Raw genomic sequence first — 17,578 nt, forward strand, 5'->3', positions numbered from 1 at the left:
ACTACCTGGCAGCAAAATGCTGTACAGAATGAGGCATTGCTATTTACCTGCATCACAGCTCATTGTACACAGCATTTTCAGTGCATAGACATGTAATTTGCCATGTAGGGAATTCACCACAGCCTGCTAGGGTAACCAGCTAGAGACGTGAACATGTGTTCTTTAGCAATTCAGGCATGCATATTTCTGCAAAATGTAAAGCAATATGTTGCCTGGTCACTGTAAAGCCCAGCCCTGGACAAAGAAAAAATCATCCCTTGCAGTGCTGTGCCTACACTGCAAGAGTTAATAGCTCTTATTTTGTTTATGGGAGGGGAGAAACCATGTTACTTACCTGATCGTCTGCTGGGCTTTAAAATCACATATACAGCCTCCCTTCTTATGTAGCCTGCTTCATAGCCAAACATTTCCAAATAAATAGTGTAATCCTGATTCCTTACCACAAAGAGCTATGCATTTATTTAGATGTGGATAAAAGAATTGAGAACATACCACTATGAGTTTGTTTTAAAAGTAGTTTTATTTTGCCTTGGTTAGGAAGAAACAACGGAAATATAGGATCTTTTTTCTTTATACCAGACACCTAACCCATCCCGAAACCATCTAGATCATTTTGATTCCTTTTGCAGCCTAACATCAAGTGACAAAATGTTACATTTTCTGAAGGGCTGATGGTTTTCAACAAAAGGAAAATTTACAGTTGACAGCATAATGTGGAACTAACTAGAAAACTAAAAAACAAGCGTTTCTTCACCCATTCTGTTTTATTGAGTTGCAGATCAATAATGTTGAGGAAAGCAAATACAAAAGAAGCTAAAGAGCCCATTCACACAGGGGCAACACGACTTCCAGCATGACTTTGGGAGGAAACACGACTTGAGTATGAATCACAACACGACTTGGGGCAACTTACAACACAACTTGAAGTCACCTCCAGGACAGGGAACTTTACAAGTGGCCAATCAGAGCTTATCAGCTGTGTGTGAGAAAGAGGGGGCTGGCTGTTTAGTGGAGTAAATTACTTTCTGTTTCCTTTCTGCTTCCTGTAAAGTTGCCTCAGTATGAACAGTGATCAGACTTGGAGGCAACTTCCATTGAAATCAATGGGTACAAGTCGCCTTTTAGTCGGATTGAAGTAGTACAGGAACCTTTTCTGAAGTCAGAGTGACTGCAGTAGTGTGCATTAAGACGGATCCATTCACTTACATTGATTTTTTTCATGTAGCGCGACTTGGGGCGACTTGAAGTCGGATCCAAAGTTGCCCCTGTATGAATGGGCTCAAACTGAAGAGGTGAGTAAAACCTCTCAGTCTGTTTACCTGTTGAACGGGGCATGTGATGAACAACTTGAAAACAGAGGTTAGCTTCAGGCAAAACAGAAAGTGAAAATGATATGTAGATTCAAATATGTCAGTAGCTGAAAATATATACAGTAATCTCACGCTGCACCACAAAACAATGAAAGTGCCTAAGCTATCAGTAACGATGCTCCTATAGGTTTGTAGGGTGGCAGAGCTGTGGCAAAGCATAGCTCAGAATTACATTTAAAATTTAGTTATATTTTCACTTCAAGATATGGCAGATTCCCCTCTACTTATAAAAAATACCCTGTACATACACGATAGATGCAGCGTGGATGCACTGTACACTGCCACAGCATCTTCTGCACTTGGCAATTTTCACAGCCTGTATAGACCTGGGCACCTCTGCTGCTGATATTATAGAGACAGTGGGGGTTATTTACAAAAGGCAAATCCACTTTGCACTACAAGTGCAAACTACACTTGAAATTGCACTTGGAAGTGCAGTCCCTGTAGATCTGAGGGGTAGATCTGAAATGAGGGGAAGCTCTGCTGATTTTATTATCCAATCATGTGCAAGCTAAAATGCTGTTTTTTTTATTTTCCTTGCATGTCCCCCTCGGATCTACAGCGACTGCACTTCCAAGTGCACTTTGCACTTATAGTGCAAAGTGGATTTGCCTTTAGTAAATAACCCCCAATGTCAGTATAGGTTTGATATTAACAGGTTTGCCTAAGCGGCAGCTGCATTTAACAAAAATGTGCTATTATAGAAGTCACACAATTCCCACATTGGGCTCTATACTGACAAAATGACTTGCTTTCCATCCCTAATTTAGTAGTAGGGTAAGAGCACGATGATTATTACTGATATGCTTTAGTAATATAAATAGTAAAAACCAGGGCAGAAACAAGATTTCTCAAGAAGGAGAAACTACAAAACAATCTGCACCAGTATGACAAAGCCAAATTCAATTGTAAAAGGCTTTTTTTTACATTGAAAAGGCACTTGACAGGCAGTGTTAATTTTGGCAGCAAATTTCGATTTCGTTTCGTTAGTCTTAGGACTAAAATGGCATTTTAGTTTTAGTCCAATTTTAGTCTTCTGCAATTGTTTTAGTCGTATTTAGTTGACTAAATCTCCAGTACATTTTAGTCAACAAACTCATTTTAGGCATCTAAAATCTAATGGAGTTAAATTGTAATGCATTATTTAAGCATTTCTCTACAATTTCCAAACTCGTTATATACTGCTGGTGTGAAAAATCTAATATGTTATTAGTTATGGTATTGAGGTATGAACATACTACAGACCAGTGTTCATTTTGATGTTAAATTTCAATTTAGTTTTAGTCTAATGCCCCTTACACACGGTTGGATTTTCCGACGGAAAATGTGTGATAGGTTCTTGTTGTCGGAAATTCCAACCGTGTGTGGGTTCCATCACACATTTTTCATCGGAATTTCCGACACACAAAGTTTGAGACCTTGCTATAAAATTTTCTGACAACAAAATCCGTTGTCAGAAATTCCGATCGTGTGTACACAAATCCGACGCACAAAGTGCCACGCATGCTCAGAATAAATCAAGAGATGAAAGCTATTGGCTACTGCCCCGTTTATAGTCCCGACGTACATGTTTTACGTCACCGCGTTCAGAACGATCGGATTTTCCGATAACTTTGTGTGACTGTGTGTATGCAAGACAAGTTTGAGCCAACATCCGTCGGAAAAAATCCATGGATTTTGTTGTCGGAATGTCCGATCAATGTCCGACCGTGTGTACAGGGCATTAGTCTTTTGACTAAAATGGCATTTTATTTTGAGTCCCACTTTAGTCTTTTGACTAAAATGGCATTTTAGTTTTAGTCGTATTTTAGTCATGTCAATTGTTTTAGTCGACTAAAATGGCATTAAGTTAGTCGGCTAAAATGTTTTAGTCGACAAAATTAACACTGTTGACAGGCAGAGGCAAACAAAGTGAAAAAGTATAATGTCTGTACTTTAGCTTCATATGAGGGATGAGGACTATATGTATACTTTCCATTCTTTTAGACTTTTGCAATCAAAAGGCAGTAAAGGAGAAATGCATTGCCCTGTAAGCTCATCCCCTAAAGTTTACTATTGGCAAAAGAAATATGAAAGGGAAAGTGAATTCTGTTGGCAAAACAGTATTTTTATTCAGACACTTGCAACAATAAAGTGTGGTGTTTAATGATTTTTTGTTTGCTTGTCTTTCCTTTAAGTGCAACCAATATCACTTTTAATCCTTGATTTAGAACATTAAATACATAATTCTGACTGTCTGCCATTGGTTAACTTTGTTTTGAAAAAAAAGGCCAAAATCTTCTAAAGTCATCAGGACACATTTTTAAGACAAAGGAAAACTTCTACATTTATCAGATTATTCCAGTGTTTTTTTTTTTTCTTTAGACTAATTCGGACCATTATAATAACATTTTTATTCATGTGAAAATAATATATATGAGCTACATTCTTTTCTGTGCAAATAAAGTGACTTTTTGGTTGAATCTCCTGCACGTCAGTCTTCTTGTTCGTCAAAAAAATCCTGATCCATGTTAACTCCACGAAACAAGCTGAAATATACATAGAAGTAATCAGTTATCATCTTCCATTATTCAGACTTTGACATTAGTAGGTTTGAATTACAGTCTAAGTTGGATACCACTCTGCAATGATGCTACACTAATACAGATAGTGTACTCAGCTAAAAGGAGAAGTATGGCCAAAGCTCTTTTGGCTGTACTTCTCCTGGGGATCAGAGAAGTGCACTTTGGCCCACTCAGCCAGATCCATCCAGATGTCTGGGCTGGCAGCTGGCTCAGCCTCTCAGTGCGCTGATGAGAGCCTGAGCCAGCCACTCCTGCCCCCTCCCCATCCTCAAGTGAGCGCTGGAGGGGCAAAGCAGAGAGTGGTGACTGACACTTACCACTCTGTGCTTAGAGTGGACCCGAGAAGTGAGTGAACAGCGATCTTTGATTGCTCAGTTCTCAGTGTAGAGCCGCCAGGACACAACTGCAGGTTGGCAGTTATATAGGTACGAGTGTTTTTTTTTTTTCAGATCACACAATTCTCTTTTTAAGCCTCAGAACTGTCAGCAAGCATCTTAAAAATGCTTTACCCAGAACATCCAAGTTTAATCATTTTAAAATACATCCAGGGTAGTTTATATTTATCTAGTATGTGGATGATAGTTTGAATTCAAAAGATGAGTCTGTCTATGCTGGCCAAAGGGTGATGAGTGACCAAAGTTTAGTGACGAGAGAAAGATTTGAGAAGAGGTGGATACAGGCTGCAAATACAAACTGGTAGTGGACACTGACTGCAAAGGAACAAAGTTTAGTCCCAGTTTCATTCCTACTATTGTTGTTCGATGTATATTACCTATTGCTAAGGAGCCAAATGACTATCTTCCCACAATGAGAAACTTGCACTGTACCTACATATATAATGCCTACAAACATAACTACCCTCTATGCTTTTGTTACCGACTAAATCTCATCAATCACTAACCAGTTCACAATAGGGGTAATAATATTCCCAGTACCTCACATGTCCCCATTCTATATTATACACGTGTCAGTCATCATTTAACTGTGAAAAACATAAATAGATCTGGTCTTATAAACAACTAAGCATTCTTACTGAGGTTTGGTCCCTGTACTGAGCAGCACTCCCCTTCTAGGTCTACAGGGGATTCCACAGCTTCCACCTCTTCCTCATCCTGAGGAATTTCCCCCAATGCTGCATTCTCCCTCAAAAAGGGACATAATTATGCATGTGCACTCCACCACTACAATATGTCAATCCTTTAAAACTGTCTGGAAATGCCTTAATACAAGGAAACATTGCCCAAGGAACTGACACAGGGACAGCAGACCCAGTCTTCTCTCATTATAGAGGCGCAGGGCCTTCTGGGACTTTACTTCCCTTCAGGGAGATCACTAGCCTGAACCTGTATAGCCATCTGCCAGCAAGGTCACCAGATACACTGTACACTGGAGATCTCTGCCCACAGGATCCACCCCACAGACATTGCACACTGTCCCTGCTCTTGTATGCAGAGTCCGGTTCCTCTAGGCCAGCTGGTGGTAGCAACAGACCTAGATAAAGCCTATCTTTGCTCTAGAAGGGGTGTAAGGAACAAGATAGAAATCATGGTAACAGAGTACACAATCGAGATCTTCAGAGAAAGCATTACCTAAAGACACTAGCTAAAAACTGAGGCTTAGATGAGCTTGGAGGGGTTATGCCTGAGCAGATATTCTTGTCTTTTTTCCTGTGATGTATGTTTAAAAAAAAAAAGGATTTTTATACTTACTGTAAAATTATTTTCTTTGAGTCTATTGAGGGACACAAAGTGTTTAACCTTTGGATTATACAGCTGCCAAATGGGGATTGAACACTTGCAAACTGTAGATCAGCCCAGGATAAGCCCTCCTACAACCAGCATGCCTCAGGTTTGTAGCAAAGCAATAGCAAGAGTATGATCATAAACACAGAGTGGTGGGACATGTGTCTCCCAATGGACTTGGGAAAAGGAATTTAACGGTAAGTACAAAAATCCTTTTGTGCTTTCTTGTCCATTGAGTTGCACAGGAAGTCTTTAACCTTTGGGACATGCAAAAGCAGTCCAAATGAGGGGTGGGAAACACAGCAAAGAAACACTGAGGCCTTGTTTACATGGGCGGTGCCTGGGGGAAGTAAAAATAGGTAGTTGAGCCACTTTTTTATTGCCTCCTTACTGTTCAGCCACAAGTTAACATGGTCATCGTCTGAACTGTGGCATCATTATTACAACAGGTCGTGTTTGGCAGCAATACAACCGTCAAATATGACCTCTTCAAGTGAATAGGGCCACACCGCAATTGTGAGCCAAACAGCAGCACTATATTCCCATTCAAAATGCCCATTTGGCTGCAAAAAAATGTTTTAAAAAAACAGGCATTTGAGAGGAAGCAGTATTGGCAGCCACTGCTCCTAAACCTACCTGAAAATTGATCCACTGCAGATCGCTTTTTAGAGAATACTGCTCATGTAAACAAGCCCTAGCAGGCCCAAGGAAACAGCAGAAAACTGGTGACTGCCTGCAGCTCAAAAATCTGCCTATAGAACTGGAGCTGGCATCAGATGTGGCCAAAACATCCAGCTGGAAAAAACTTAGAGAACATGCAAACAGAAGACAGGGTGGCAGCCCTGCAAATCTGGGAGACAGTTGGTTGCACAGCTCTAGTAGAGTGCGCCTAAGCAGGAAAGGATGGAACCTGATCCTTGAGACCATAAGCTTGAATGATATGTATTATATATAATTTATTTATACCTAAAATGGCTGTTTCCTCTTGTTCTTCAGTCCCTCCTGTTGGCAATATACTTGCCACAAAAAACGGTCCGTTCCTACACTGGAGTTCTGGAAACATATCACTGCTATCTCAAGCAATCCACACACTTGGGCCTGTGACCATTGACAGTGTATCAGTTTCTGCTCCACTGTCCCTGCGTGGTCGTTCCACATCACAGTTACCTTTGGTAACTGTTAAAGCCATGTATGGCTTACCCAGATGTTGATCCTGGAGGTGCTGGTATGGTTCAATAGCCCATCTAAAAAGTTTAGTAATACATATTTTGAGACAATAATCAAAAACATATATTGCCATGAGGAAACCCATGACATAGAGGAGGACAGTTCCAATAGAATTCAGAACCTGGACTTCAACAGCCACACATATAAAATCAACAACCAAGTAGCACAAATCAGCCCTAGAGACAGATGATCCCGATAATATGCCAGTGTCCACAGAGCATCTGCCAGGAGTCTTGCCCCCTCAGCTTGTGCCAATTTGGAACAATAAGGATCACCACAATGCCCTCCATCCTGATCCTACAGGGCAGCCGAGGAAGAAGTTTTAGGGGAGAAAATGCATAGATCAGGATGTACTGATCCCATGGAGACACTAGAGCATCTACTGCTTCTGCTAGAGGATCCCTGTGCCTGGATACAAACCTATCTATCTAGTTTGTTGCTGAGCCTGGAGGCCAGGAGGTACACATCTGGCATCCCCCACCTCGAACACCTCCAGGTGTAGGGGCCACTCACCTGGGTCCAGTTGAGGAAATCTGCCTGCCAACTGTCTGCCTCTGGAACGTACATGGCTGACAAGGTTGGAACTTGAAATTACGCTCACAAAATGAACTGAACTACGTCTCTTTCTACAGCAATCCCTTAGATAACCCTCCAGTAGGATGGTCCAATGCTGCAGAGAAAGCCAATTGCCAATGCTCCAGGATGTTTATCAGGAGACAAGATTCCTCCTATTATCACAGGACTTCTTTGCAGCCCAATAGGCTGGTGTTCATTGTGAGGATCTTCCAAAAAAACAGGAAGGGTGAACTTTCCCAACTTCAGAATTGGATATCTGAGCTACTCAGCCAGGGATGTCCTTGGCAAAATCTTAGATTTGTCTCACAAAGTCAGAATTCTGTGTTGCAGATATATGGGGAGGAAATAGGCAAAAGGAACGGGCTGGAAGGAGGCTCCCATCAGGCCCAAGACCCCATGCAAAGTCAGACAGCTTCTGGACTGGATAGGTTGAACCAAGAGTTATAGATAGGAGAGGCTCAAGTTTCCCTTGGAGAAGGAGCTTTCTGGTTTGAAATATGTTCAGGTCTAGAAACAGATACTCCTAGCAATATGTCAGTTCCAGCAATGATTTCTAAAAGCTTCAGGACCACCTGAACTGCTGTTAACATCTGAACAGTCAGATACATGTTGTCCAACAGAGCTCTCACTGACTGTTCCCTTAACAAGTCATATAAGTATCCTATAAGAGGAATACCAACAAAGCACTGTAGGGATAATACTGGGGGGCCAGGATCTTGGTGTATACGCAAGTCCATGAGCATCAATCCAGGTGGACCAGACCTTGTCAAACTTCTTGAGACAATTTCTGCTCTCATAAGTTAATTTGTACAGTGGTAGACTCCAGGTCAACAATCACAGCATGTACCAGCACGTACTGTCCATCTGGGTCAGGGGCGGATCCAGGGGGGGGGCAATGGGGCAATTGCCAGCCCGAGAAAAATGAGATAGCGGGCGGCTCCGCGGGCGAGTGAGATAGCGGGCGGACCGGTTTGTGGGAGGGCCGCGCTGCCAGGTGGCTCAGTGTGTTGGCAGGTGAGAGTGAGTGTGGCAGCTGGCCAATCAGTTAGCCAGGGGCGGGGGAGCAGAGAGATGAGATCATCTCTCACCGCCAGCCCTGCATCCCTGTAGTAACTTCCGTCCTCACTGTGCAGGCAGCAAGACACAGCACAGCAAGAGACAACCAAAACACTACTTTAGCAGGCAAGTGACAAGCCGCAAGTGTGGCAGGTGACGTGGCAATCCTCAAGGTGTGGCAGGTGACATGGCAAGTGACAATCTGCATCTGGTGGCAGGCAAGTGACAATCCGCAAGGTGTGGCAAGTGACAAGCCACAAGGTGTGGCAGGTGACGTGGCAAGTGACAATCCATAAGGTGTGGCAGGCGACGTGGCAAGTGACAATTCGTAATGTGTGGCAGGTGACGTGACAAGTGACACACTCAGGGCTCCCACTGATTCTGCATTATGGTGAGTTGAACTATTTTATTTTATATTACAATGTAATTATAGAAATAATGCGCTTCAATCAATCTGACACCGTAACAACCATGGTGCCGGGATGATTGAAGCGCCAACACCAGCCGTTTGTTCCATGATACTATGATACTATGTTCAAATTAGCCATAAAAGCAAGAGATAAGAATTATTGCCTATGAGCTCAGTGTACTTACGTACGCAGATGGAGCGGCAGCGCCCAAACCTTAATACCAATAATACATTGTGCATCAAAGCATCAGCTGAAATGTGCATTTTCAAGAAAAACAATAAAAACAGGTAACACAAAAGTCCAAAATGCCAGAAAGATTTCCCCACTCCCCGCCAACCCCCTTAAAACTGAGGGAGGCCCAAATCCCCAAACTGTTCATGGTGAAACTTCACCCCTCTGGAGCAATGTGCTCAAGAGGCAAAGGGTCCGTTGCCAAAATGAGAAAAGACAAACTTAAAACAAAACAAAAAGGATAAGGAGTCTTTAAAAAGGCACATCCAGTAATCCAAATAAGGTGCAGGTCACTCAGCATTACTGGGGGTAGAAGGCTTGAAGGAACAGGTATTGTTACAAACAAAGAAGTTATCAGTGTATCCGAGTGTCTCAGAGGTCTGTCAAAAAAAAAGGGGGGTGTATAGAGGGAAGAGAGGGTCCAGCTCCAAAAAGCAAGAACCTCATAATGTACTTTACCCAGTGTCGAAAAGAGATCCCTCAGCTGGCAGGGGGACAGACAGAAGACATCCGGGCGTTGATAATCACAAAGTTACAGGAAAATGACCGGAACCTTTTCAAGCTCTTCGAACCGTATGCAACCAATTGGCTGCTTCCACCGGCAAGGTGAAGAACCTCACTTGCCCACCATCTTGGACTCTGAGCCTTGCTGGGAATAGCATACTGTACTTAATGTTTTTGTCTCGCAGCCGGGAGCAAACATTATCAAAGGTCTTCCTGAGGTGCTGGGTCTCTGAGTCTGGAAACACCATAAGTTTAGCATTCTCGTATCGCAGCTCTCCAGAGGTCCGGGCCTCCTTAAGTACCATATCTTGATCATGAAAGTTCAGCAACTTAAAAATAAATGTATAAGTAGATGCCCCAGGGGGGTCCCCTGTTGGGTGGGATGTGATGAGCTTGTTTCACAGCAAAGTGGGAGGAAAATTGAGCATTAAGCAGAAGCTATCGCAGGAGATTCTCAGTAAAAATTGTAGAGTTTGCACCCTCTGACACCTCTGGTAAGCCCAGGATGCGCAGGTTGTTTTACGCCGATTGTGATTTTCGGCATCCTCTGCACAGGATTCAAGATGCTTCACCTTTACCTTGAGGGTATGTATGTCCCCTGAATGATCCCTCTGCGCATCCTCTGTCACCAAGATCCACTGCTCCGCCTCTGTCAAGCATCCCCGAAAGGTATCCATATCCCTGTGGATATAGCCCAGCTCCAAATAGACATGATCCATCTTTTCAGTCACTGTAGCATGACAGGCATTAATTGCCTGCATGAAAGCTTGGTAGTCTGCTAAGTCCTCAGCCGCAGTGCCCTCTCTCCCCCGTCTGCGAAGCCATGATGCTGGTTGTAATGGCAGAGGAGGTTCACTTCACTTCAGGTTTCTTATTAGAGCCTTTGTACAGGCAAACAGAACCAGTGCTGCGACCCCTGCGCATACCCACCAGACCCACGGTGTTAAGAAGAGAGAGAGACACCGAATTTCACTCCTGCACCTATCCAACTGTAGGATTCATAGGCCGGTCAGCAGAGCTGCACGATTATATGTCCGCTCCCTGAGCCATCTTAGACACGCCCCCGAAAAGGGACATTTAGCATTTATTTGGCTTTATCCACTGAGGAAGATGGGTGCTCTTGCCATTAGGAGTCAAAATGGTCTCTATTAATTTCAGAGTAACAGCTGTAGACTAACTCCTCGAAGGGCAAGCTCATCAGTCAAGAGTCACTGCTGCCAATAGAATAGAATCCACTAGGGCTGTGGGCAAATCAGGTACAGGCGTGGGGGTATACTTGTGGCCACTGCATTCAAAGTCAGCAAACTGGGCGATTTGTATCACAAAATCTTCCATGACCATTTTAAAAAAAAAGGGCATAGGATCCAACCACACCCCACGGAGCTAAAGAAAAATTCAAGGAGAGAATAGACTTTAAGAGCATAGGTCAACTTGACTCCAGGCTGCAAACGAAGATCAAATTTTTATGTAACTATTTGAAAACAATAGCAGCAGTGGGGAGATGCTCCTTCTTCACTCTGTATGGCAGGAAAGAGCATGAAGTGTGACACTCCACCCAGCAGATGACATCAGTGCTCAGTCCCACAGCAATGATCCCTTCCGTGTGACAATGGGAAACCAGGAATAATGGCGCCCCATGACTCAGGCAAATGAGGTAGCTCTGTGTTCTATGTAAATGGGGCCAAACTGCTCCAGATAACTGCTACAAAAGAGAACACTCCAACAGCTTTGTAAAGAGGAGTCTGGATTGAGAAAAAGAAAACCCAGAATAGAAAAAATGCTAGGATAAAAACAGGTTAGTCTTTCACAAGACAGAGCTCAGGAAAAGAAAATCCTCCTAGGACACTAGCAAAAAACAGACATTCTGGAAGTAGGAGGGGTTATCCTGGTTTGGCCAACAATTTTGTTTGCCAGTGTCCAATCCTCCTGTAGGCTGCAGTATAACCTGCAAGAAAAACAGAAATGGAAGGCACGCACACCTAGTGCATTACCAGAGATAATTTAATAAGACATTTTTGTATAAAAGTGGGCACTCATAAAATGCAACTGTCAAAAGGCCATAAACACAGTGCATGGTCAAGCACAGAACACGGGGTACAGCTTCATAGATACTGGTATCCCCAAGGAGTCTGGATGCTTCAGCTAAGTAGTCAAGTCTATCTTGTATGACAAGACTACCCCCCTTATCTGCCTGTGTAATGATCACTTCATCATTGTTCTTTAAAAAGTGCAAAACTCTTTTATCAGACAAAGACATGGAGGAAGAATAATCCTTTTTGGCCCCATGACAAAATTGTACCAATTCAGAGAAAACCACGTCATAAAAGGTAGGAATGTACTTGCCTTTGGCCCAGTAGGGATAGAAAACAGATCTTGGCCTGAAATGAGTATGAGCCATGGGAGCCAAACTGGCATAACTGGATGGAATTTCAGCTGCCGACAAGTCAGTACACTGAGCTCCTTCAGAGCACAATTCCTCTAGCTTATGCAATGTCTCATAGTCATGGTCAATGCTGATATGCTCTGGAGTTACAGTGGAATAAGTGGTATTTCCAGGCTCCTTCCTATGCTTTTTGATAGAAAAAAAAAAAAGTTTGAGGGTAAGGTTGCGTGTAAATCTAGTTAAATCTATAAATAACTCAAACAGGTCCAGGGGATTGGGCGGGGCAAAGTTAAGGCCTTTACATAGTAACCCAAGTTCTGATTCACTAAAAGTTACGGAGGAGAAATGAAAGATTTTTATGGTATCATAGCTGGATCTTATTTCTTTCCTTTTTTTGGTTTTCTTTCCTCCACGCTTGCCTCGTCTAGTTTTTCTACCGACCTTTTTCTCCGATTGACCCCCGCCCTGTGGGTGTACCCTTCAATAAAAAAGAAGGGGAAAGGGTAAAGAGGAGTTTGCAGAAATGGGTTGATCATATGGATGGATAGGTACCGGGCCACTGGGTGGTGTACATTCAGGGTGATTAGTGGACAATACCATTTCTGTACTACCCCCTACAACGCTGGAGCCCTCAAATGGGGTTTCTCCATTGCCTCAGCAAAGGTGACACCATTGGGAGACTGATGGATTGAAAAATAATAAAGGCACTGTTGTAGGCATTATGTTAGATGGACCTGGCTCACTGCCTTTCTTCTGAGTCCCCCCATTTTTCAGTCAGCCACCGGATGCATCGCTCCAACCAGATGCTGAGGTTTTAAACTTACTATAGGCCACTGCGACCCATTGGAACACCTGGTGGGTGCCGGTCCAAGACCACAGGTAGATGAGTGAGCAGGAGGATATTGGGAACTATTTGGTGGAGGTCTGTTCCTAGAGTGTGAATGGATGACGCCTCTATATTGCTGCTGGGGGCAACCCCTGGGGGTGGCAGAACCTGGACCATTATTAGGGCTTGGTGGCCTATCGTGACATGATGGCCTATCCGGGGCCCCTGGTTGTCTTGTTCTTTTCCGCCAATGTTCATGACCCTGCAAAAAATCTTCCCTATCCCTTTTGAATTTGCCCGGACTTCTTACTACTGAGGTCGACCACAAATTCGATGATTTGGTCATTGATACGATCATCCCATAAAGAAAATGCAGCCAAATAAGTAAAGGGATTGAGCTTGTCTTTGGCAGCCTCAATCTCAGAACAAATGTGGGCAACGTTTCCTCTCACGTTGGGAAATGATGAGGCTCATCCATTTTCTACTGCAGTCCCTGGAGTGCTCATACCACTGATCCCTAAGGTCATCATCCAAAAAACTGCACCTTTTGGTCAATCTAAGACCTCTGGGTGCTCTTTTAACATCCAAGTATTTGCGTAAAGGCACAATATACCACCACTGTGACATTTCATTTTCAAGCAATTGCTTCAATGCATAGAATTTAGAAATCATGTTTTCTTCAAGTTGCTTGTCTCTAGTAAGGGGCACTGTGCCAGACTCATTGTTCTCCATTGAAATGGTCACTAAGGTATTAGGATTTTCAAGTGAATCTACACAATTGCTGAAACCTTTGGCCAGAAAGTCTCTCCTGATGAGTCTTTCTTCCACAGGTTTAACCAATATGAACAAATAGATAAATAAGTTGCAGTTCGAAAATGCGATCAAAATTACAACTGATTGTACAAAAAATGCACACTAGGACTGTTTACCAGACCAGGAAACCTTGAGCTGCTAGATGTCCCCAAACAGTAAAGATACAAAAACACAGCCCCTTTAGCGCTAATAGGTCTTCCAAGGTGTGGAGTAACAGATGTTAGATAAAATGGTGGTTTGAAAGGTTTATATGGTATCCCAAAACTAGGTGGATGCTGCCTTCCTCAGATGGGGTAATCCGAAAGGAACTACAAGAAAAACAGAAATGCGTGCACACCTAGTGCATTTCTGGAGATAATTTAATAATAAGAAATTTTTGTATAAAAGTGGGTACTCACAAAATGCAACTGACAAAAGGCCATAAACACAGTGCATGGACATGCACAGAACACAGGGTACAGCTTTGTAGGCACTGGTGTCCCCAAGGAGTCTGGATGCTTCAGCTAAGTAGTCAAGTCTATCTTGTATGAAGTGATCATTAGACAGGCAGATAAGGGGGATAGTCTTGTCATACAAGATAGACTCGACTACTTAGCTGAAGCATCCAGACTCCTTGGGGATACCAGTATCTACGAAGCTGTACCCCGTGTTCTGTGCATGTCCATGCACTGTGTTTATGGCCTTTTGAGAGTACCCACTTTTATACAAACATTTCTTATTAAATTATCTCTGGTAATGCACTAGGTGTGCGCGCCTTCCATTTCTGTGTTTCTTGTAGTTCCTTTTGGATTACCCCATCTGATCAAGGCAGCATTCACCTAGTTCTGAGATACCATATATACCTTTCACACCACCATTTTATCTGACATCTGTTACTCCACACCTTGGAAGACCTATTAGCGCTGGAAGTGACTGTTTTTTGCAGTATAACCTGGTTAAAGATTCTCAATGGATGAGAAAGAAAAATGGTTTATTGATTTAGGCCTGTTTTGACCCTGTGGCTGCTGCTGACCTAAACATTAAACCGGTGTGTAAACAAACTCTCAGCCAGAAGATTGTTCACCTTTTCTCTGCCAGCTATGTATTAGAAGGGATTCTTTACAGCCTTCCAAACATTTCTACATTGTGGGGTACCTGCTGTCTGACTCCCCCCCCCCCCCCATGTCATGTGTCCTGGGCTTACCTGTCCCTCAGGAACATCATCGGTTACCTGTCCCTCAGGAACATCATGGGCTGTGTCAGAGTTGAAAGCAGTGGGAAATAAGAAATCATTAATTTGTTGATTTCTTATTTGAAGTATGAACCTGGAAGAGTTCCGATTTGAGCACTTTCAGGTATAGAGCTGCCAAATCTCAGCTTCTACGGCCAGGGAATAGGCTGATCAATTAATAAAACTAATTAAAAAAAAAAAAACCTCACGCACATACAAGCACAAATTAGCAATTTGGGTGCAAAATCGCAATCAAACGGCCATTGTTAGGTATCGCCTGTCATGCCAGAGTGAGAGCAATAATTCTAGGGCCAGCAATCACTTTTAACTCTAAACTGATGAGCTGTAAAAGCTTTTAAAGCCTTGCCTATGGACAATTTTGCATGCCATAGTGTCCTGCTTTCATGCAATTTTGAGGCTTGACATATTTGGTATCTTTTTACTTGACACAAACTCATCTTTTATAGATTACCAAAAAAAAAGTTATTATACAGTATTTATGTGCACAAAGTGTACTCTTTAGTGAAAATGGAATAAAAGAATTTTCATGAACTTTGATTTATCTCATGGTTACTGTGACATTGTGTGAATGCATCAATGCAGTGCATGTCATTTCAGCTTGCAGAGCTTGGATTCTCTGAATAAGTTTATCAAAAATGGAAATATTGCAGAATATACAGCCTCATGCTACATAACTAAGCTCCATTTCATGCTGAATAAACTAAACTATTAATGTATCTTAAATAGAAAACTATCTTTGGATAGATTTTTACTCCAAAAGCATGTTATTAAAATAAATTTGATAAAAATCAAAAAAATCTGATATTTCTGATTTTTTTTTAAAGATTCATCGATTTATATCCACCCCGCTTTAGACAAACTTGAAATTAAAACTGAGCTCAAAAACGAAGATTTACTATGGGTAGGGGATTTTATAGAAATGTTAGTTGTGCCTAAGCAGTAAACCGAAAAACGTTCACTTTGTCCAGAATTCCTCCAGACAAAATAGGTACTTCTGTGTCCACAGCCTCGTAGCTGTATATCTATAGTGTGATATTAATATGCTGCTATCTTTGACTGCTAGTTTCACAAAATATGGCGTGAGATTTGGTGATGTAACTACAGTGCTGCTCACTGTTGTGCTTGCTTAAGGCTCTAACTGGAGGAAGCAAAGCCATGCCTCTACCAGAATGGCCGCCCCACATACATACAGTACAGAACAAGACATGCAATTCAGTAATGGATAAAGATCAACTGCAGGGAGAAAGACAATACTAGTGACTAGCCCTTTGCTTTTCCTTTATTGGGCACAACTTCTAGAGTTCAATTCCTCTTTAAGTCTGGTGTGCAGTTAACATTTAGACATGGTAGGGAAAAAAAACTACTAGCATTGTATATTATTCCCAAGCAACTTAAACTGAAGATATATACATACAGATTAAAACAGCCTGAAGAAGGGTTATTAAAGTGGTCGTATGGAGTTCCTCTGGACAACATGTTCATACACAGCCAGCAGAAGTATTGTTTACACCCAGTGCATGTCATTTTGTTGCACCCATCAATTTTCTGTAGGAAAAAATAAACACATATTACACTTCGTCATCTTGGACAAACACACAAAATTACCTAAAATATAACCATACACTATGAGTCTACTTGCAATAAGGCCACATTAGAAAGATGGAGTCGCTCACATATGACCATTACCCAAGCTAGATACTGTATATTGCTGTTCAAGAAGACAGCGTAAAATTGTAAGAAAAATATATAAGCATAGGCAGCCACAGATGTGTGAAAATGTCTGCAACCTTCTCCAGAATGTTGACCTGGATTTGTATCACATAACCATTCAGAAATTTAGAAGACACCCATACAAAGAACAGTAAACTTTACTAAAAATGCTTGTCACAGCCTGGCTATAATAGGTGGGGGAGGTCAGCCCTACTGGTTCAGCAATGACAACAGGGGAAAACATGAGGTCAGAACTGTAATTTCCTTAAGAAGCTCAGTGAGTGCTTTAAGTGTTCCTTAAGACACATGCACAGAGCGACCCTGAACTTCCTCTTCTGGTGTCCACACTGGCAATCTTGGCTCCTCCTCTTCTGTGTCTGCCACCATAGCAAGCCCCTTGCTATGGGGGCAGACGTGTGGGCTCCATCCCGCGCCGGGCTGTGTGCGCCTATAGACACACACACAGCATGGCTTGGCCCTCTGCTCCCTCCTCACAACATTTGATTGACAGCAGCAGAAGCCTAGGTCACTGTAAGTAGAAGGGGAGGGAAGAATTGCAGCCCTGCATAGCACTGGATCAATTAAGGACTTGGATAAGTATATAGGGAGGTGGGGGAGCACAGCAAGTTTTTTAACGTTTTTTTACCTTAATGCAGGGAATGCATTAAGGTAAAAAAATGTTTTACCTTTAGAGTGAACTAAAGTTCACTCTAAAGAGTAAAGTGTAACTAAAAGGAAAAATGTTTCTTTTTTTAAATTTTGAATAGAGTAGAGTAAGGGAGGCTTAACACTCCCCTTCAGTTTTTTTTTGCCATCTGTGTCCCATTGGGCAGATTTCACTTTGTGTCCCATAGCCAAATCAGGGAGTAGAAATCCCTCCAAAGTGAGGGAATCCCAGTGTGTCACCAGAACTTGTGCCCCTGTTTCGTCACATA

The 17,578-nt window shown here is 42.4% G+C and overlaps 1 protein-coding gene across 1 annotated transcript in view; it reads right to left on the bottom strand.

Moving 5' to 3' along the window:
- Positions 1-501: 501 nt before the first annotated feature.
- The window catches only part of RNF14 (ring finger protein 14), an 87,004-nt gene continuing 69,927 nt past the window's right edge, over positions 502-17,578 (bottom strand). Inside the window, exons 8-9 of the mRNA XM_073620653.1 lie at positions 16,348-16,478; positions 502-3,898 (exon numbers count right to left, since the gene is read on the bottom strand). Coding sequence (XP_073476754.1) covers positions 3,844-3,898; positions 16,348-16,478 — 186 coding nt within the window. The 3' untranslated portion in view covers positions 502-3,843. The remainder of the gene's footprint in view (positions 3,899-16,347; positions 16,479-17,578) is intronic.

The sequence above is a fragment of the Aquarana catesbeiana genome, linkage group LG03 (assembly GCF_042186555.1).
Source record: "Aquarana catesbeiana isolate 2022-GZ linkage group LG03, ASM4218655v1, whole genome shotgun sequence".
Classification (NCBI taxonomy): Eukaryota; Metazoa; Chordata; class Amphibia; order Anura; family Ranidae; genus Aquarana; species Aquarana catesbeiana.